Source organism: Muntiacus reevesi, chromosome 1 (genome assembly GCF_963930625.1).
Source record: "Muntiacus reevesi chromosome 1, mMunRee1.1, whole genome shotgun sequence".
In the NCBI taxonomy this organism is placed as follows: Eukaryota; Metazoa; Chordata; class Mammalia; order Artiodactyla; family Cervidae; genus Muntiacus; species Muntiacus reevesi.
In genome coordinates, this window is record NC_089249.1 from 256,968,325 (window position 1) to 256,990,194 (window position 21,870).

A 21,870-nucleotide genomic window follows, 5' to 3' on the forward strand; every position below is an offset into this window, starting at 1 on the left:
TCTCCAGGTAAATACCGAAAAGTGGCATTGCTGGGTCACATGGTAGTTCTATTTTAATTTTTTGAGAAACCTCCATACTGTTTTCCATGGCTATACCAGTTTACATTGCTACCAGTCGTGCACAAGGGTTCCTCTTCACATCCTCACCAACATTTGTCATTTGTATTCTTTTTGATGATAGCCATTCTGACAGGTGTGAGGTAATATCACATTGTGGGTTTAATTTGCAGTTCCCTGGAAGTTAGTGATACTGAGAATCTTTTCATGTAGTGTTGGCCTTATGTATGTCTTCTGATAGATGTCCGTTAAGTTCCTTTGCCCATTTTTTTAATTGGGGTTTTGGCTTTTGGTTGCCAAAAGGTGCTAGTTCTTTATATACTTTGGACACTAACCTGTTATCAGATATATGATTTACAAATATTTTCCCTTTTCATTTTATGGATGGTTTCCTTTGCTGTGCAGAAGCTTTTTAGTCTGATGGAGTCCCACTTGCTCTTTTTTGCTTTTGTTGCCTTTCCTTTGGCTGTCAAATTCAAAGAATCATTGCCATGACTGATGTTAAGGAGCTTACTGCCTGTGTTTTCTTCTAGGAGTTTTATGGGTTTGGGGCCTTTTAATTCATTTGAGTTAATTTTTATGAATAGTATAGAGTGGTACAGTTTCTTTTTTTTTCTGCATGTGACTGTCCAACTTTCCCAGCCCACTTATTGAAGAGAGTGTCCTTTGCCCACTGAAATATTCTTGGCTCCTTCATCAAAATTAGTTGACTGTGTATGCTTAGGTTTATTTCTGGACTCTATATTTCTATTCCACTGATTTTTATGTCTGTTTTTATGACAACACCATGCTGTTTTGATAAATATAGTTTTGTAATATAGTTTGAAATCTGGGCGTGTGGTGCCTCTAGCTTTGTTCTTCTTTTCAAGATTGCTTTGCCTGTTCAGGGTTTTGTGGTTCCATGCATATTTTAAGAACATTTGTTCTATTTATGTGAAAAATACCACTGGAATACTGATTGGGATTACAGTGAATCTGTACTTTGCTTTGTGTTGTATGGACATTGTAGAATATTAATCCTTCTAATCCATGAGCATGGAGTCTCTCTCCATTTATTTGTGTCTTCTCCAGTCTCTTTCATCAATTTCTTGGACTTTTCAGTGTATAGATCTTTTGCCTCCTTGGTTAAATTTACCTCTATCAGGAGGTGACTAGTGTCAGCTTGTCTATTCTTTTATGCTTTCTGCAGCATTGAAATGCTAATTACCTAGATTCATTAGGTCATTAGGGATTGCAAAATGATATTCTAATAATGTCATTGCTTCTTTATTATTTACTAGCTAGAATACTTTCCTATAGAGATACTTTTTCATTGGCTACTTTGTTATTTGAAGCACAGTTTAAATAAGATAAATGCTTGATTCTTACCCTTTGTTTACCAGTTTTCAACATTGTAAGTTGGCTCTCTAATATCCTCTACCAGTGGCAAATCCATTTTTTAAATACCATTATAAACTCACAAGATGAAATACCTCTTAATATATCCATTGAAGTTGTCTTTCCTAATAGTCAGATTGTCTCATCTTTGGTCAACGGAAGCCTCTTCAAGCTGATTCCCAAAGTCTTTTGCCATTGCCCTAGTAGATTTTGTTTCCTTCCTATCTGGTCTGAAAAAATGGCCTGGTCTTCTATTGTTCATTTCTTGCCCCAGCCATGTCTTCAAGGAGCCCTGATTCCTGTTAATGAGAAATAATATTTCAAGGCCACAGACCAAGCACTAGCAATTCTCTTTGCTACTGAGTGGGTCATTGTTTCTTAGAATTTTCAGAGGACAAGCCAGGAAATACATGGAGCTTTTTTTTAAAAGATAAAATGTATCTTTCGTTCATCTCGACACTCCTATATCTCAGGATTTAAAAGAAGCAGAGGAGAATCCCCAAAGGTGATACACATAGTTAAGAATTTAATGTAGTAGGAACAGCAATAATAACAATGCCTCATATTTCTAAAGCAGCGTTCCAATTAAAAATGTATGGCATCTCAGCGTTCTGTCTCATCTATCCTCACGACATCTCTCAGAAATTGAAGCTTCACTTGCTGTGTTTTACACATGGGGAAAATGGAACCACGAGGAAGTGTGAGCTGTAACAGAATTGGGACTCAAGTCCTTCATCTCCCGCCCCTCCCTCCTATTTGTCCATGTGACAAGTGCAGGATTTTTATAGTTTTTGGATTCTCTTCCCCACTGCACTGCCACATAATTGGCAGGCTGTGTCCCCGTGCCTGCCTCACTTGGAACCCTCTGGAATCCTGAGTGAATGTACAAAGTGCCTTAACTAACACAAGCTGTTGCCTCCAGAATCTCCTTATAAATGAGCCTCAAAGCTTCCATAGGTCTTTCTCCTAGTGAGTGGAAATAAATAACGCAGAATATAGCGAACGCATGCCGCGAGCAGCAGGCTGAGGGAAACGGTCTCCTGTCCATCTCTAAAGGAGCGTTGTATTCAGTTTTTAAATGATTCATCTCTTCCCTCTCCATCACTGGGGTCATTTTTGAAAAGCCGGCTGTTCATTGGAAAGGTCCTTCCATCCCCACAGACAACTACTGTGTAAAGTTTCAAGGTTGAGTTCAGCTTGAGATTTGAATTTAATATTGTATGGAATCACAAGGAGAAAAGCAATCAGCCTGCCTCCTTGAGTGAGTTTTTTGAACTGAATCTGTATTACCGTGAGCACAAGTTTCTTATTCCTGCTGGAGGACTCTGGAGTAATCAAGTAAACTCTCTCTTCTCCCGCTCTGCCCCACCCCCTTGTATCTTTCAGTTTCAGTTGGCTTTGAATATGAGACCTGCCCCAGTCTCATCCTGTGGGAGAAAAGGACAGCCCTCCTTCAGGGATTTGAGCTGGACCCTTCCAACCTCGGTGGCTGGTCCCTGGACAAACACCACATCCTCAACGTTAAAAGTGGTATGTGGGAGACTTCCCTGGCGATCCGATGGTTAAGACTTCACCTTCCAATGCACACTCAGTTCCCTGGTCAGGGAGCTAAGATCCAACATGCCTTGGTGCCAAAAAAAAAAAAAAAAAGACATAAAACAGAAGCAATGTTATAACAAATTCAATAGGCTTTAAAAATGGCCTACATCAAAAAAAAAAAGTGGTTTGTGAGCACATCTCCTTTTCTTGCATACAACCTAGTCTTGCCTCTGGAACCTTCTCTCCAGCCTTGACATTTAAGCGAAAGCACCATCCCCTTCCTGCATCTATTTTTCATCAAGTGCCCAAAATACTCATAGGTTTTTCCACCTTCTCCTTTTAAATGTCAAACACTGTTGAGCTGGTTTTCCCAGACCATCCATCTTAGTATCCCCCACAAGTCTTCTTCAATTATCTCTGCAAATGTTTTCTTACCCTGGACCGTGGCCTTGGGGTTTACCCATCCCGTTACAGTGCTTTCAGCGTTGTGAGGAAATTGGGGACCTCCGCACAGTTGACGTTTCCTACTGTTTCTCTTCCCTTTGTCACTTCCACCCATCCTCAGTAAGTTGATAGACATGTCCACCCCGGAGGGCTCGTAACCATTCCAATTTACTGCCCCCCCCCACCCCGCCCAGGAATCCTGCACAAAGGCACTGGGGAGAACCAGTTCCTGACCCAGCAGCCCGCCATCATCACCAGCATCATGGGCAACGGCCGTCGCCGGAGCATCTCCTGTCCCAGCTGCAACGGCCTTGCTGAAGGCAACAAGCTGCTCGCCCCAGTCGCCCTGGCTGTTGGAGTCGACGGGAGCCTCTTCGTGGGTGACTTCAATTATATCCGGCGCATCTTTCCCTCTCGAAACGTGACCAGCATCTTGGAGTTACGGTAAGTGACGGCATGGAAAACCTGCTTTTACTCTATGGCTCCCACTGCTACAAAACTTCCCTGGGTAAATGGTGGACACATGTGGGGTTCTCCAGAGGACACACATTCGGTGTGATGGGCTGAGGTTTGATAACCCAGACCTGGGATCAGATAAGGATCGGGGGAAATCCTCGGTATAGAGATAAAACACTACTCATGTATTTAATACAGTTGTTGACACCTGCCTTATGGCAAAGGCGAAAACCTTCAGACATTGTGCTGGGGGTGGGACCTGGGTGGATATATTTTATAAAACCTCCACGAGAGAATCTGATACATACCTAACAGTGAAAGAACCACTACTCTAAGCTGATGGTCCATTTCCCTGGTTTCTAAAGTGGCACGTCTTAAAAATACAGATTTCCAGAGCCCACCCCCAGAGAATTTGTTCAGTAAGTCTAGAGCAGCATCAAGGTGTCTCTCTTTGACAGGCTCTGTACAAAATTCTGATATGCATCGAAGTTTGAGAACCACTAACGTTCATTCATTAATTCAGACACTTCTATTGAGCACTTCTGTGTGCTAGCTCTCTGTGAATTTTCTAGATCTTTGCACATTTATTAAGATCTGACTTAGAATTACTGCATAGGCCTTGCTAGGTAACTTCCAGCCACCCTAGGGGATTCCTCCTGAGTCTAAAGTCCAGGTCTCTGTTCTGGACAAAAGCTCTTTGAAATTCTCTTTTTGGGAAAGTTGATTCCAGTCCTCAAACCTAGAGAGGAATCCATCTAGAAGTAAAGGGAGAAATGCAGTCTATAAACGAGGGAGAAAATTCATTCAACAAATACTTGGTGAATATATACCATGTACAGGACTGTCTGGTGAAGCAGGGGAAAAAACATGGAAAGGAAAAGCCCTAGCTGTCACGTTGGTGGTCTGTTGTTGTTCAGTCAGTAAGTTGTGTCCGACTCTTTGCGACCCCATGGACTGCAGCATGCCAGGCTTTCCTGTCCTTCATCATCTCCCAGAGTGCTCAAAATCATGTCCACTGAGTCAGTGATGCCATCCAACCATCTCATCCTCTGTCGCCCCCTTCTCCTCCTGCCTTAAGTCTTTCCCAGCATCAGGGTCTTTTCCAATGTGTCTGCTCTTCACATCAGGCGGCCAAAGGTGTTGGTCTGATAGGGAACTTCAAACTAAATCATGTGGACAAATTTTAAAAAGTTCTTCAAGTGGCCTTCAGTGCTCTAAGGAAACTCTAACAGGGTGAGAAATAGGGACTGTGATGATGGGGAGGAGGAAGAAGAAAGCTACATAAGATAAAGTATGCAGAAAAACCGCTTGTATTAGGTGATTCGTGAGGTGGGATATGAATGATGAGGATAGCCATGTGGAGTACCAGGGAAGAATATCCCAGACACAGAAACATTGTGCAAAAGTCCCAGTATCAGCAAATAACCTGCTTATTTATGGGATTGATAGAAATCCAGGAGGGTGGAGAACTCAGGGGAGAGTGTCTCAGAGGAGAGCAGAGAGGTAGATAGGGGACCAGTGCTTCAAGATCGGAATGACCATGTCTACACGTGTGGATCATATTCTTCTTTATTTATATTATTGAAGATAGGTGATGTACCATGTTGTATTCATTTCTGCTGTATAGCAGTGTGGTTCAGTTATACATACGTATAGACACTTTTTCACATTCTTTTTCGTTATGCAATGCACAGCCATGGGAGGTAGGAAGTAGGAAGATGGGTGGAGCTGACATGATCTGATTTGCATTTTTTTACAGATGACTCTGGCTATCAGGTGAGGAATGGACTGTAGGAGTTTGAGACAATAGGGAGGCTGTAGCCCTGTTTCAGGATTCGAGTGATGGTGACATTGCCTATAGTGGCAGCCAGGGAGATGGGGAGCTTCCAGTTGAGATACATTTTCAGGGTAAATTTCATAGGAAATGTCAATAGACTATTTTCAGAAATTGGGGTGGGGAGAACCAGAGAGAGAGGAAAGAATCAAAGGTCTTGCTAAGATTTTGATCTGAGCAGCCAAGTGGTTGGTGGTATTTTCTGAGGCAGCCTCAGCTGCCAAGTGAAGGACTTGGAAGAAGCCACAGGCTGCCCTTGCCTTTTGTGTCTCTGAGATCTTTCTGAGAGGGAGGTCAGTGCTCTGAGCACCAGCAAGTGTTGCTGGTGTTCTGGGATGCTGAGAATGTGCCAGGCACAGTGTGGGGAGTGGGTAGAAGAAGAGAATACAACCCAGCTATACCCCAAGAAGATGACGGCCTCAGCAATACAATGATCGGGGATCCTGGAGGTGTTTACTGAGCATAAGGGTGAGCCAGACCCTGAGCTGTGTCCCAAAGGGGATGAAACCCAGGCTTAAAGAGCACCTGTTCGAGGACAAGATATGGGCACCTGAGAGAGGAAAAGCAATTCAAGCTGAGTGTTCTAGAAGAGCCAACAACCAACCATCACAGAAACACAGTGGGTGGGGGTGGGGAGTGACATGGGGTAGAGGGTATAATGACCAAAAGATAAACAGTAAGAGGAAGGGGGAGGCAAAATGGAAGAGTCTGGATAATCTTCAGAAGGTCACGCTGACAATGAGACTTTCTTAGCGCTCCCCGACCGGGTGCCTTTCCCAAGTTGTTTATTCCCATGTTATTCTAGTAGAACATCTTGGTGGGCATCCCGTGGGCAGTGGGGAGCCAGGAAAGGAGGCAGGGCAGGCAGCGGAGAGAGCGCTGGGCCTGTTCGGAGGGGCTGCATGTCCGCATCTGGCGTTTGTCACCCTCCACGTCTGGCTCCTGCTCCTTTGTCCCTGCTCTTCCTGCTCAGAGCCCCGTCAGCACCTGCCTGCCACTTCCCCGCCTCCACACCTTGACTCGTGCTGCTCGCTCCACTTAAAATACCTTCTCCGCCTCGTCTCCCGCTTCAGGTCCCCCTTTAGAAGTGGAGTTTGAAGGCCTCCTCTTCCGTGAAGCCTGGTCTCCCCTGAGCCATTTAACTCTCATTTCCCACAAAGGTGACACCATGAGACTATCATGTTTTTCAGCTATTTCTGCCAGTCTATAGGGCCCCGGGGTGTGAATGTCTGTAGAGTCAGCACCTTTGACATCTTTGCCCCTTGATGCCCAGAGAGGTGCCTGGCCCGCAGGAGGGGCTCGAGACGTGCTCCTTGAGTTAAAGTGGATAAAGCCCAGCATCCTCTCTTTGGTTGGAGTTTGCCCCTGATTCCACATCTCTCAAGTTGCAGGGGCCACAACATCAATGGTACAAGTTAAGGGCCCACGTGGTAACACTGAAGACAGCTGGAGGGAGTGTAACTGTCAATTTCCCTTGACAGCTGTGTGATTTTTTTTTTCCTTTGTAACCACCTTTAGACTTGCTCTTATTTCATCAGCCAGGTATCCAGACGATTAGAAGTTAAGCTTTAACAAGAACACTGGTTTGATTCTTCTTTGCTTCCCACCACATACCTGAAAACAAAGGGCTGTCAATCCCCTCTCTTCAAAACAGTAACCAGCAAAGGGAGGGGGGGATGGGGAGAGACCTGTCGTGCTTCTGTCTTTTCTCCATTGTGAGTTGGCAGCCGAATGATCCAATTTTGGGAGTTGGTGCCTGTCCCAGAGCTGAGCCTCCAAACCCTAATTTTATTTCACTGTTCACGCTCCTTCTCCCTCACTTTGTCCTTTGCCTATCCCAAACATGTAGGGCAGAGTTCTACCCACTTGAAAAATTGATGCTGGAAGAAGCCTTCTTCTTATGTAAACCAGTTATCACCTGCCTGCTCTAATACCACCAGCATTCAAGACATTTTCAATACCCACATCCCCAAGAAAGCCTGATAACCTGCCTCTGGGAGCCCATTTCCCTTCTTACAACAATTATCCTCTTCAGATGGTTCTTAGAAAACCCAAGCCCTGTGGAATAGAGTGTATCTGTCAGTCATTCACATTTTGAGGTGAAGTTCTATCAACAAAGAGACTTTCCTATCTTCCCTGTTTGAGAATATCTCCAGACCTGAACCCCAGTATGAGGCAGGAAATGATAACGGATGGAACAGTATCTGTCTGCCTTTTCTTGACTTGGCCCCTTTCCATAAACATAAGAATCTCACACTTTCCTTCATGTTTGCAATTCTAAGCTTTTTCTCTTTTTCCCTTTATTAGATTATATTGTGATATGAGCTATGCTTTTTTCCAACTAAAACACTTTCCCATGCTGAGATTCTAATGATACTGATGGGATGGGTCAGAAGCATCATTGCACTAGGGAAGATGTTTAGGGGAGGGGATTGTCCTGCCCAGGTGTATGAGTGCTGCAGAGGGAAGAGATGCAAGAAAATAGGAACCTAGGAGAGTGGGTAAGGGCAGCAGAGATTGAACAGAGGCTTCACCAAAGGCCAACTTTGCCTGAGAGTTCACCTCCAACAGACCCTGCTTAATGCCAACATAGAAAGTTAGGGAGAATGAGATTGTACTCAGAGGGGAAATGCTTTCTCTGTGTAGACAGGGTATAAACATGGAGATCAGAAAACAAAATATAACGTAGCACCTACCCAGAGTAACAATGACAACAATATTCCCACAAAATTTTAGACAGTTCTTGGCACTGCTTTCAAAGCTCTTTTTTACCAAGGACAGATCCAGGTTTCATGGGGTCTGAATCTTAATGCAATTTTAGAATGAAACTGTCTACCATTTAAAATAAGAAAAGAACCCCAAACAAATGGCAAATTTAGAAAAGCTGGCAATTAGTGCAGACGTAACAAAATCCAGACAAATAACCTAAAGTTTGTTATTAATTAACCATTGCACTTTCATGATATATGACTTCTCCACTGGACATTCTAGTTCCTGTAATGATGTTAGGTGTGTTGGTATAACAGGGCAGGAGCATTCTTTAAAGCCATGAATACCACTGTCATCTAAGAGATAGTGGAAGGACTGTGTATGACCCACAGAAGCACATCCCCCTAAACTAAACGTATCCCAACTCACTTTTTTTTTAAGAAGTAAAACATATAAACAAAAACTCTGGCCACCCCACATCCACCCTGTTCTGTGCCACAGAGTGATAGAATTGGAATAGAGAAAGACTACAGTCTCCACTGATGGCAGCTTTGTGATTCTCAGCAGAACATGAGAGACTGGAACTCGTCCAAGGCGGGTCTTCCAGCATGAAGGGAAGCAGCCCGTTGCTTCCTTCCTCTACTCAAGAACTCATTTTTCCAGTCCTTCCTCTCTCCAGGGCTGTCTACTAAGAATCAGCCACACAGAGATAAGCCAGTCATGTCCAGATTTACTTACTCATGTCTGTTGCTGATGATAAGCACACACACATAAATCACAAGACAGCCTACGGAGAGATCCCTGAGACAAGTGGGGAAGTCTTAGAGAGACCCTGTAGACGTTGCAGGGGAGTCATTGAAACTCCTCAGTGTGGAGAACTAATCCATCTCAATTCTTGAATCTGAGACAACCTTTTCCTCAAGGGGTTGGTGTCCTGAGGCCATGGACCCAAAGACAAGGCATACCCCTTGTAAGTAGGGCACCTGCGCACATGTACGTAGATTGACTCAATGGTGTTGTTATTTGTGTTTGTTGCTTCTAAACAGCCACTTTGTAATGGCCCTGGACTGGAATAGCCGTGACCTCAGCCTTTGTCCAGAGCTCAGATCCATACAATCATTTGGACTCTGCACTCTCAGTGAGTGAGTCCCCACTGCCTTCTCCTTCCCCCAACATAGATATTATATTAATCAACTTAAAGCAGATGTTCTTAGCAAAGAAGTAGGTCAGGTCTACAGACCCAAATCCCAACCAGTCTTTTCACAAAACCTTAACTTTAAAAAAGTGGAATTGATATTGTAATAATTAAGAGCCAAATATGACTACCACTGGTGGCAGATAACATTTCACTTTCATTAAGCAATATAAAATAGATGCGAGAATTCCCGGCTGCCACCCTGACACACCAGGCTTTGCAGAATGAATCTTAAATTGCACTATGTCAGTCAGAGCTCAAGAGTTATCAGCATCATTTAATTAACTTTTTTTTTTCTTGCGAAAACTAACATGTTGGAATAAAATATAAAAATGTAATCCCTGTGCAAACCCCTCACTAATGATGGCCCCTGGCAAAGGCCTGAGCTGCACCCAGACAGGAATCAGAGCATTCAACCCTCTTTGTTCCTTCCCTGAAGCCTCCTCCCTTAGCTGGAAGGGAAAGAGAGGTCAGGGGTTCCTTCCACAATGGCCAGGAAACCTCAGAAATGGAGAGTACTTCTCTATTTGAGGCCCTAGTCTCTCTCCTCTTCTCCTTAATGCTGTTAAGACTCAGCTGCTTTTCTGTTGAACCTGACATGTATTTTCATTCTTTTTTTTTTTAAGATTTTTTTTTTTGACTTGGCTGTACCAGGTCTTGGTTATGGCAGGTGGGATCTTCTATCTTCATGGTGGCATGTGGTATCTTTAGTTGAGGCATGTGGGATCTAGTTCCCCGACCAGGGATGGAACTCGAGCCCTCAGCATTAGGAGCTCGGAGTCTTAGCCACTGGAAAGTCCCTGTATTTTCACTTTTAAAAGAAAAAAGAAGCAAAACTTTCACTAACTTTCTGAGAAAGAATGTTCACTGAGTCTTTGGCTCCAATTACAAGAGGAGAGCATCACCTGTGAGTTTCACTGATGAGTGTTATCTGTAAGGAAGAGTGCACGTCAGGCGGGGTGGTGGGGGGGCACACACGTGCGTGTCAGATGGGGAGGGGACATGGAGCAGGGTGAGGAAATAGTTGAGACTCTCAGGGTCTCACCAGTGTTTGGCAAATGCTATTGTCTGTGGCAGGGGCTCTATCCGGGGGGCAGAGTCCCTCTCTGCCTGATTCTATGATGCACCAATGGCAAGTAGGTGGCACAGATGTCACCAGGCTCCCTCCCACACCCAAGGCAGATGTCCCAAGTGACTACAGCACTCTGTGCTGTAGATGAGCTTGAATGTGGCTTCAGAATCCTCCCCTCCCGCCCTCCCAGCAGCCAGTAGCAGTGGATAGGTGTTGGCACCCGAGAGGTCACCTGTGTGCCATCCCTGCATTAGGCTGTTTCACCTGGGTCATGTAAATCCACACTGCTGGTCAGAGAATTTAAGCATTCTTGTCTAGATTTCCCAGTGGCTGGGAAGAATCTAAAACTAGAGGAGCTTCCCAAATACAGTAGGTCTCCTACATATAAACCTTCAAGTTGCAGACTTTCAAAGATGCAAACTGTACCCTGGTCCAGTCACCTAAGGCATAAGGGACATTGCAGGTTGCCCTCCATCTCCTACTGCTGATGATCCTGCAGCTCTGCCATCTCCCACCTCTTCTCCCGCCTCCCTTCCAAACTCTTCTTGCCTGTTCACTTAATGCCAGTCCCTGTAGACCAGCTGTTGAACTACTGTACTTTTCAAGGTACTGTACTGTAACATTAAAAATGGTTTCTTCATTTTTCGTGTTTGCTTTTTATGTATCAGTCGTGCGAACAGTTTTAGAAACCTATTACAGTACAGTATTATATAGCCAATTGTGCTAGTTGGGTACCAAGACTAACTTTGTTGGAGTTTACTAACAAATCAGACTTACAAACAAGCTCTTGGAATGGAACTTATTTGTATGTAGAGGACTCATTTCTGTAATTGTACTAGGAGCTGTCAGCTAGAAGGGGAAAAAAAAGACTGCCTTTGGGGGGGGACCCTTTATACAAGAAACGAAAATGTTATGTTTGCTTTATCATCAATTCTTCTGCTAACTGTTTGTTCTTTTTCCTTCTGTTTTCTTTCTATAAAGAAATAAAGAGTTTAAACATAGGTAAGATGAAGAACTCTTTCCCATATAATTTGATATGGTTCGTTTGCTTCCTTGTGTTTGCGTTTTGTTTTTGTGCTTTCTTGTGTAATGTTGTATATTTTTATGTGCCAAATATAGTAACTTTTTTATGTGCTAATTGTGTGTTGTGGATATGATAAGCTTTAGCAATTATGAAATGCAGTCAAAAAAGAACCAAATAAGCTGACAGTAATTAGAATTTCCGGAAGATGCAAGTGTGAGATAATGAACCCTCAGCGAACTTTTACCCCGACTGCTCCTTGCGGTCCATAATTGGGCTAAACAGTTGAGGCAAACTTCTGGCTTTTGTAAATGCTGGACTGGGTTCACAAAAGCTTTAATGAACTGGAAACGGGTCAAAAACTCATTTTCAACTCATTAATGATTTTTTTCCCCTGAATGTATGGTCACTTAAAAAAAACAAGTTAATTGCCAATCTGCTGGTCAAAATGAATCCAACAGTCAGATGCACTGGGAATTTTCATAAAATTCAATCACTTTTAAGTAGTATGAAGGGTGTGGACCAAGTACTTTTTGTCTAAATACCCTTTGTCATTCAGCTGCTCTGACGTTATCACTTAAAACCGTACTGGTGCGGTTCATTTCTACATGCATAGTGCTCTGTTACAAAGTTAGGAAAACTTTGGGTTGCACTAAAACATCAGAAATGTGACCTTATTTTTACTTGGAAGAGGGGGGAAAAAGTGCATTTTAATACTCGAGGGAATTCTTCTCCTCACTCCTTGAAATGAAATGTTGGCAGAAGCGTCTGCATCATGTTAGGTCAAAATCAAGAAAAGAGTGGGACTTCCCAGGTGGCTCAGTGGTAAAGAATCCTCCTGCCAATGCAGGAGATGCAGAAGATGCAGGTTCGATCCCTGGGTTGGGAAGATCCCCTAGAGCAGGAAATGGCAACCCAGTCCAGTATTCTTGCCTGGGAAATCCCATGGACAGAGGAGCCTGGCGGGCTACAGTCCATGGGGTTGCAAAGAGTCGGACATGACTTAGTGAGTGAGCACACACACAGGCAAAGAGTAGAGTTAAGTTGTATAATCATCAAAGTCAGTGTAAGAGCCATGTGTAGGAGTCCTCTGCCTCCTCCATCTCAGGCACTGCCAAAATTGGCTAGTTATAGACATCCAGTTGGTCCAAATTTTTTAAAAAGGGGCAACACTGTGGAAGGACACCCCCTCAAATTTCCATACTCCATTTGACCTTCACCATAGCCCCAGTGTGAAAGCATGGCTGCCTGTCTACCTGAGCTCCTCTGTAAGCATCTCGATTGGAATGAGTATGAGACCATGGGGAAGAATGGGCTCCCAGTAGGAACTGACCCCATACCCTCAACTGGCTGCTCTTCTGCCAGAAATTTTGAAAAGCCTCCTTGAATCGGGCTCCCTAGAAAGTCCAGAATTAATTATCTTGTTCATAAGACAGGCACAAACGTGCAATGCCCCGTTCTTCTGAGGATGGCACCAGCTCCTCCAAGGCCAGTAACAAAGTACAGCATCTAATTAAAAACCGGCATGAATTTTTCCCTTTCTGCTCTTATTTGCGTTCCTGTATAGGTAGCCTCTTAAGACTTAATAGCCAAAAATAAATAATAAACAAAAGGAATAATGAAGCAAGGCAAGGAATTTGGGTAGCCTACTCTCCCCGACTCATCATCTAGGCTGGAATTTTAGAAAGCCCTTGACTACTGGTTCAGTTATGGGTCTTAACAGCCACCTGAGGAGAAGCTGGAATTAAGATGGTATCGATGCATAAACTGTTCCTAGAAATAGCCTTCTAGTTATTTTCTTACTTAAATCAGCAAAGAACCCAAGTGGTGGTGTTTTAATTAGTAATTTACCAGCTAATGTCTACAGGACAGATGTATCCAACACCTTCATCGCCCTCATCTTTGCCTCACCTTTTCCAGCTCCTCTCTTCCCATAATTCCAAACTACAGATGCAAAATGACTGGGATAAAAAACGGCCTGTGCTCATTTAGACCTGTGGCACCAAAACCTAAGACAGAGAGACATCTGCCACTTGTATCCTAGGGACAGTGATGCTAATAACCAGTGTGGGAATAGCATGAGGACCCATTCTGTTGCAACCTCCAACCAGTGACACTCACTGCAGAAGGACAAAAATGTAGGGCTTGAGCCAAAAGGGACATGAGTGATACTCTGATTCATCTTCTTCATTACCCCCAATAAGGAATCTAGGACCCACTGTGGCCAAAAGTCTTCCTTAAGGTCCCCGGCGGAGTTCGAGTTGAGTTTAGAGTTTCCTGAGTCTTAGTTCTGAGCCAAGTTTGCAGGTCTTACCCATAGGAGAGCTGGACGCACAGCAGAGAAAGAGATCCAGGTCTCTGAGGCTTCATGCTCTCCTGTTACATCACCTCCACATTGAGGTACTTCTCTCCCAGTGTGACTTAGGGTCCTGGCAGCTTCTGGGGCACACCTCTGACCTCACTATTGGTTGGTGGTAGTTTAGTTGCTTAGTCATGTCCAGCTCTTGTAACTCTATGGACTGTAGCCCACCAACTCCTCTGACCATGGGATTTCCCAAGCAAGAATAGTGGACTGGGTTGCCATTCCCTTTTCCGGGGCATCTTCCCCACCCAGGGATCGAACCCACATCTCCTGCGTTGCAGGTGGATTCTTTACCACTGAACCACCAGGGAAGCCCCCAGATCTCACTGTTACCCAATATTTGGAAACTACATCTCCTTCCTTTATTACTTAGATTCTGAACATGATCTCAGCAAGATATCACAGGTCGTCACACAAAATACCAACTTCGTTCATATCCACCCTGAGGAACAGTAGAAAAGATCTAAGGCTGAGGACTTGAGATGGCTGCAGGGAGCTGCCCATCACAAAGTTAGGAAGACTCAAGGTTGCCCCAGTCTTCGTGGTCTAGTACCTTGGAGTCACAGAGGAAGCATAGATTAGAAAGAAGGCATTGTCTCGTGGAAGTGTTCCTCAATCCCACTGGAGAACAGAGTAAACCCACAGGGGACGTGAAGAAGACCAGAGCCCACAAACACAAAAGCAGGATCAGAGTGGGATTTTTCACACCGGCTAAATGAAGCAGTGGTATTTTAGCAGGATGGGAAGTGATGAATTCTCTGATAATGTGAGGCGCTTAAGCCCAAGCAGAAATAGCTCAGAGCCATGATATGTCAGAACACTAACTGACTAGATTAGATTCTTTCCAGTTCACTAAAGTACTGGGTTGGGCCAAAAAGTTGGTTCAGGTGTTTCCATACCATCTTATGGAAAAACCCGGCGACCTTTCTGGCCACCCCAGTAGACACCAGAGGTGGTTAGAGTCTCGCCGGGCTGTGTGTCATCTCTTTGACCCAGGAGGCCAGCTGCATGGCGCCGTCTCACTCCTCTTTGTGCTTCTTCTCCTGAAGCAACAACCCGGCACACAAGTACTACCTGGCTGTGGATCCCGTGTCCGGCTCTCTCTACGTGTCTGACACCAACAGCCGGCGGATCTACCGCGTCAAGTCTCTGAGCGGGGCCAAAGACCTGGCTGGCAACTCGGAAGTCGTGGCAGGGACAGGCGAGCAGTGCTTGCCCTTTGACGAAGCCCGCTGCGGGGATGGGGGCAAGGCTGTGGACGCCACCCTGATGAGCCCTCGAGGTAAAGGCTGCCCAGCAAGGAAGCCCCACCCCAGAGAGAGCTCACGCACACCCGACTCCCTGCCTGCTGGAAGTGAACTCGGCCGGGGCAGTCCCAAACCCGGCTTGTCCTAGAATAGCTTAATTCCTATAGATGGCTTTGGTGGGTGGGTGAGCGTTGTTTATTAAGAAAAAGTATTTCTTTATCTGAAGGAAACTTCATCTCCCACATAGGCTACAAATGGAATGTGGGGTCACTTGGCCCTAGAGATTGCTGACTGCTGCCAGTCACAGAGAGTCAGAAGGAAATGTTCGCTGTGTGAGCCCGAAGGCCAGCTGGTGTGGGCTGGAGACAGAACAGAGCCCAGTGGGGGAGCCTCCAACCACTCCCAGCTGTTCTTGTTAGATAACAGTGTATATAAAGTCCAAACACTACCTGACATTTTGCAAATGCCCCATAATGGTAGCAATTAAGAATCGGTATAATTTCCAAGGGACTGGGATTGGCAAGGAGGGGTTCTTGGCTCTGAGGGATCTCTGTTTGTAAAGGACTAAAGATGCTGAAGGTTAAGGACTGTCACTGGAAGGTCCAATCCTTGTTAGCATTTTTAGCTAAGCTGAAAGCACACAGCAGTGTAGATTAAGGATGGGGAGCCTTGGGCTTGGGCACTGGGGTGAAAATGCAGAAGAAATAAAGCTGCTGTCTGCCTCTTACCAAGGGAGTGCTAGAACCAGCACTCCCCCAGAATAGCAATGTGCCGAGTGGAGTCGCGGCTTAACTGGGAATACTTCCTGGAGGATATATTTTGAATTAGGAGTTTGTGACTGCAAGAGTCACTGTTTCTCAACCTTAGTGTGGCAATCAGTTGTGAAGGGTATTCTAGTAATTTACTACCAATAATTTTTCAAGCAGTGACCTTGGGAAATAGCTCTTTTCTAAAAAAGAGCAGATGCAAAATGATCTCCCCATTCATTCATTCGCAGCCTTGGTCCATTTGCAGCCCAAGGTTCTTTCTTCACTTGTGTGGTGAAACAGCCCACACCCTAGGAATTAGCCAGATCTCAGCACAGTGCCCGTGAGAAAGGGTGTCACCTTAAATGACTCTTGAGTGTGCTGTCCAGTCAGGTTCCTCATCCAAGAAGATAATGCCTAGTAGGGCATCCCCACTACCACCACCACCCCAGCAGCCCTGTCCCTTGCCAAGAGACACACTCCTGCTGTTTGCCCCACTCAGGTATTGCAGTTGACAAGAATGGGCTCATGTACTTTGTCGACGCCACCATGATCCGCAAGGTCGACCAGAATGGAATCATCTCCACCTTGCTGGGCTCCAACGACCTCACTGCCGTCCGGCCTCTGAGCTGTGACTCCAGCATGGACGTGGCCCAGGTGGGAATCTCTCTCTCTCTCTCTCTCCTCTCATTTCTCATCACTGTGCCACACCTGATTCTGAGCCTGAACTTCTCACCTGGGTTCTCTTTGGGTTGGAAGTGGAGTGGGAGGAGGAGATACAGATCCCAGGTTTGCCTGCAGAAGGTTTGAAATGAACTGGACAGCAAGATGGAATGGGACATGTGAGACAGACATGAAAGAGAAATAGGAGAAAGAGAGAGGGGAATTCCGCTCAGAAGCGTGGAGCTGGTGACATGCTCCAGCCGTGGCAGATTATAGGGTAGGCGTTACTGTGTAATTACCTCTCTTCTCCATCATTATTGTGGGTTTGAGAACATACCATACAGTACTACGTGTCAATCAGAACTTCCCTGTTAATCTGAAGCAATTGCATCCTCACTATATAAACCTTTACTTTGTGAAGTTGTAACTGAGCAGATTCCCTCTGTGATATTCCCCCAAGTGATAGTCTTTAGTCTGGGCTCTTACATTAGCAGAGAACAGAGGCTCACTCAAATGTACAACAGGAGAAAAAGGACCGTATACTTTAAAAAAATTTTTACTGAAGTATAGTTGATTTACAGAAATGGGACTTGAATATAAGGGTTCTCGACCTGAGTCTGTGCTGTCTTCCAAAAGGACCTTTTCCACCCTCAGTCAAGCTCATTACTCTCAGCTCAAATTCCTCCACTGACAACTGATTCCTAAGGTTTTCATTTCAGATTCTGCAGAGAAGGGAAGTGTCTATCCAGTTTACCTTTTCAAGCAAACACTCAGGTTGTAGTTCACTGGCCAGTCTGTGCATTGGCTGACCTTGGGGCAGGGAGCCCTTCTAAACTGCATGGTTCCTTGCTGTGAATGAGATCAAGGCGCCTCCTCTAAGTGAACATAGCCTCCTCAGTCCCATGGCGTGGTGAGCAGAGCATGGGCTACATTACACTAGCCCTTGAGCTGTGAACTACCTGTCCAACTACGTGTGGTGAATCCAGCCCTGGCCCAATCATCTGGGGCTGCAAAGAGCACTGTGGGTAGAGCTGGTGACTACTCCAGCCCCAGCAGGTGATGCCCCAGAAGATGTCTGTCCCACAGTCTCTTGTTCTCCATCATGCCCAGCATGGACAGTGAGCGAGTGGTTCCATGATGGGCTCTTCTATACTGTGTTAGGGAAAAGAAGTATTTTTCCCCCAGTTGCATAAAATCAATAGAAGTGCTCTGGGCAGGTAAACACTGAGCATGTTAGAGGCTGTCCTTGAATTTGGTGCTGTATCATCCATAGGTTCGCCTGGAGTGGCCAACAGACCTTGCAGTCAACCCCATGGACAACTCCCTGTATGTTCTGGAGAACAACGTCATCCTTCGCATCACCGAGAACCATCAAGTCAGCATCATCGCGGGACGCCCCATGCACTGCCAGGTTCCTGGCATTGACTACTCGCTCAGCAAACTAGCCATTCACTCTGCCCTGGAGTCAGCCAGCGCCATTGCCATCTCTCACACTGGGGTCCTCTACATCACCGAGACGGACGAGAAGAAGATTAACCGTCTACGCCAGGTAACAACCAATGGGGAGATCTGCCTGTTAGCAGGCGCAGCCTCTGACTGTGACTGCAAAAACGATGTCAATTGCAACTGCTACTCAGGAGACGATGCCTACGCGACTGATGCCATCTTGAATTCCCCATCATCCTTAGCTGTAGCTCCTGACGGTACCATCTACATCGCCGACCTTGGGAATATTCGGATCAGGGCGGTCAGCAAGAACAAGCCCGTTCTGAATGCTTTTAACCAGTATGAGGCTGCCTCCCCCGGGGAACAGGAGTTGTACGTCTTCAACGCCGAGGGCATCCACCAGTACACCGTGAGCCTGGTGACGGGGGAGTACTTGTACAACTTCACGTACAGTGCTGACAACGCTGTCACCGAGCTGATTGACAACAACGGAAATTCCCTGAAGATCCGTCGGGACAGCAGCGGCTCGCCCCGCCACTTGCTCATGCCCGACAACCAGATCATCACCCTCACAGTGGGTACCAACGGAGGCCTCAAAGTCGTGTCCACGCAGAACTTGGAGCTCGGCCTCATGACCTATGACGGGAACACTGGCCTCCTAGCCACCAAGAGTGATGAAACAGGATGGACAACTTTCTATGAGTAAGTCGATTTTTAAAGTAGTTCCTCAGAGCACTTACCCCACTACCCTCACTGGCATCAGGATCGGCTGTTGGTGTGGCTTTTAGAATCATTTAGTCATGTTGTCTTCCTGACTTTAATGCCTCGGGATAGGCCTGTCCCCTCTCCCTGACTCGTAAATGATTTGTATTATTGGGTGTCTGATATCGAACGTCATCCCCACAAGAGTTGGGAATTCCCGTCGTCTGCTTGCCGTTCCAGTTTCAGGATATTGGACACGCACAGCGCCTGAGAGATCAAGTGTTGATTAACTCTGCTGATTATTCATGTTTGCCATGGGTGCGGAAATTAGAAACTAAAAGGCAAGGTCCTGGTGGGGCTCCTGTAATTTGCTGATAGGTCCAGCAACACACTTGATTGCACAGACAGGTAGATAAACTCTGAGTTTCCTCTTTAGCAGAAGCAGATCAATACAGATAAAGTGCTAGGTATATTAAAAGATGTGAGAGCTGGTCATATTTCCCCTAACAATTATCTCATACTTGATAGCCCTGCTGTTTGTTTTACCAAAAAGCTGTTTTCCCTCACTCCTGCAGGCAGTTCTTGGTCACCTGCCTGCTGCTACAGGTATTAACCAGTGGGATGCCAGTGGGAGGAGGTTGCTAAGGTATGATTGCTAAGGTTGCTCCTTGGCTGGCTGAGACAAGGACGGCATTGGTAAGGATCTGGCTGTCCTTGATGGTGAAGGATCTGGTTAACCACTATGTAATTTGGAGTTGTTGCTTTCTGTCTATGTGTTGCTGCTAGCTGAGAATTTAGTAAGTTGGCCGGGTGTTGTCACGGAAGGAAAGAAGGACAGGAGAGAGAACAGACTTCGTTGATGATCAGTCTTAAATTCAGGCATGTTCACTTCCTGTTTGCATTCCAAAGGCTTTGAGAGAATGTAAAGGAAGCTTCTGCCATCTGCTGGAAATAGGTTGCATTGCCGTCTTCCTTTGGGCAAAGCTGTCTTTCTCAGACGTCTGAAGCAGCCTGACCTCCTTCAGGGCATTGGGACTGGATCACACTTTACCAGGTGACTCTGTCCCTGAAGGTGCCACCTGAGTGCCATCTTTGGCTCTCACACCAGGTTAAGCTAAAGCTGCGCCGTAACCCAAATGCTCCTAGATTCTCAACTTCTCTTCTCGCTTGCACCTGAAGACCCAACACATTTCAGAGAGAATCGGTGTCACTCTCAGGAGGCCAGTCTGAAGTGGGCCAGGTCTAAGAGGCTGGAGTGACAGAGTTCAGGCTGAGGTGCATCCTGAGACAGGAACTCTTAAGTGGAAGAGTAGTTTCCAGAAGGGGCACCGAACTGAATGAAAACACAGGGTCATGGTTTTTTTCCCCTGTCATGATTGTTTCAGAAGTTACACGGAAGCATAATTTTTTTCTCTCTTGATGTGAACAGTTGCTTTTCTTCCATAAAGTTGGTAAAAGATCATACATTCTCCATTGTAGGAGTTCAATGCATATGGTTTTCTTAGCCTCCTAAAAAGATGGCAACTTCTGTTTTGTGGTTTGTTTGTTTTTTTTTAACACATGGTCAGCAATTGGTTGTTTAAAAGTCAGATGCAAATTCAACTTCCTGTTGAGACTGTCACCTTAGTGAAAACTTTAGAGTAAAGAGTCAACAAAGTCACGAACAAAACCCCACAGACACCTGGATTCAGTTTAGAGAGGCAGAATTAAAACATGTAGTTTTCCCATCTGATCTTTACATAATAGTCCACTTTAAAAACTTTTAAAAATATTTATTTATTTGGCTACTCTAGATCTTAGTTGCAGCATGCAGAATCTCTTAGTTGTGGCACGTGGGATCTAGTTTCCTGACTGGAGGTCTAACCCTGGCCCCCTGAATTGGAAACATGGCGTCTTAGCCACTGGACCAGTACTCCACTTTGAATTCATCCTGCTGTCTCCTCACCCCCTGGACTCCTGCCACTCTCTCTCCTACCAGGGCAGAGCCTGCCTTACCAAACCTGGGGCCCAGAGGACGCGGCCTCCAGAAGGGAGAAACTAATATAAAGCACAATGTATAGGCTTCCCAGGTGGTGCTAGCAGTAAAGAACGTGCCTGCCAGTGCAAGAGATGTAAGAGACACAGGTTGGATCCATGGGTCAGGAAGATCCACTGGAGGAAGAAATGCGAACCCACTCCAGTATTCTTGCCTGGGAAATCCCATGGACAAAGGAGCCCGGCGGGCTGCAGTCCATGGGGTCACAGAAAGTCAGCCATGACTGAAGCAACTTAGCCTATATATGAGTGAGTGCGTGAAGTCTCTCAGTCGTGTCCGACTCTCTGACCCCACAGACTGTAGCCTACCAGGCTCCTCCGTTCATGGGATTCTCCAGGCAAGAATACTGGAGTGGGTTGCCATTTCCTTCTCCAGGGATCGTCCCAACCCAGGGATCGAACCTGGGTCTCCCTCGTTGCAGGCAGACACTTTAAACTCTGAGCCACCAGGGAAGCCCCTAGCGCTCTCTCTCTCTCTCTCTATATATATATATATAAAGTATTTATAAAAATTTTTAATAAAATATATTTCTGTAGTATATAAAATATATTTATATATAATATAAAGTACTAAATACTTTAGCACTTTAATATAGTATTTAATTTAAAATACTTCTGGCATTACTAAATATAAGCTAAAATAAAGTAATATAAAGGGCTATTCCAGTCCTGATCAACTCCTCCCAACAAAGCAACAGAGGAAGGATTGAATATCAGATCTGAGGGAGGGAGGGAAGTTACCTTCCAGGGAGCAGGGTTCAAGAGTTATTTTCCAGAATCAGGCAGCATTGCCGCTCGAGGAGCCTGGAGTGGGTCCCTTGAAGGGGTTGCCCCTTTGTGTTGGGAAGTGCCCCATGGAGAGCTGGGCAGGGATGAAGCCAACACAGGAATGCCATCCGGACATTCTGTCGTGTTGTCTAAGTTCTCAGAATGGGCGCGAGCAGTCTGTTATCTCTAAAAGGCACG

At 45.5% G+C, this 21,870-nt stretch overlaps 1 protein-coding gene across 1 annotated transcript in view; it reads left to right on the forward strand.

The window, feature by feature from the left end:
• Positions 1-21,870, forward strand: part of TENM2 (teneurin transmembrane protein 2) — a 1,359,342-nt gene that overhangs the window by 1,282,140 nt on the left and 55,332 nt on the right. The window contains exons 22-27 of the mRNA XM_065919048.1: positions 2,821-2,964; positions 3,612-3,861; positions 11,665-11,685; positions 15,116-15,348; positions 16,562-16,716; positions 17,996-18,870. Of these exons, the coding sequence (XP_065775120.1) occupies positions 2,821-2,964; positions 3,612-3,861; positions 11,665-11,685; positions 15,116-15,348; positions 16,562-16,716; positions 17,996-18,870 (1,678 nt within the window). The remainder of the gene's footprint in view (positions 1-2,820; positions 2,965-3,611; positions 3,862-11,664; positions 11,686-15,115; positions 15,349-16,561; positions 16,717-17,995; positions 18,871-21,870) is intronic.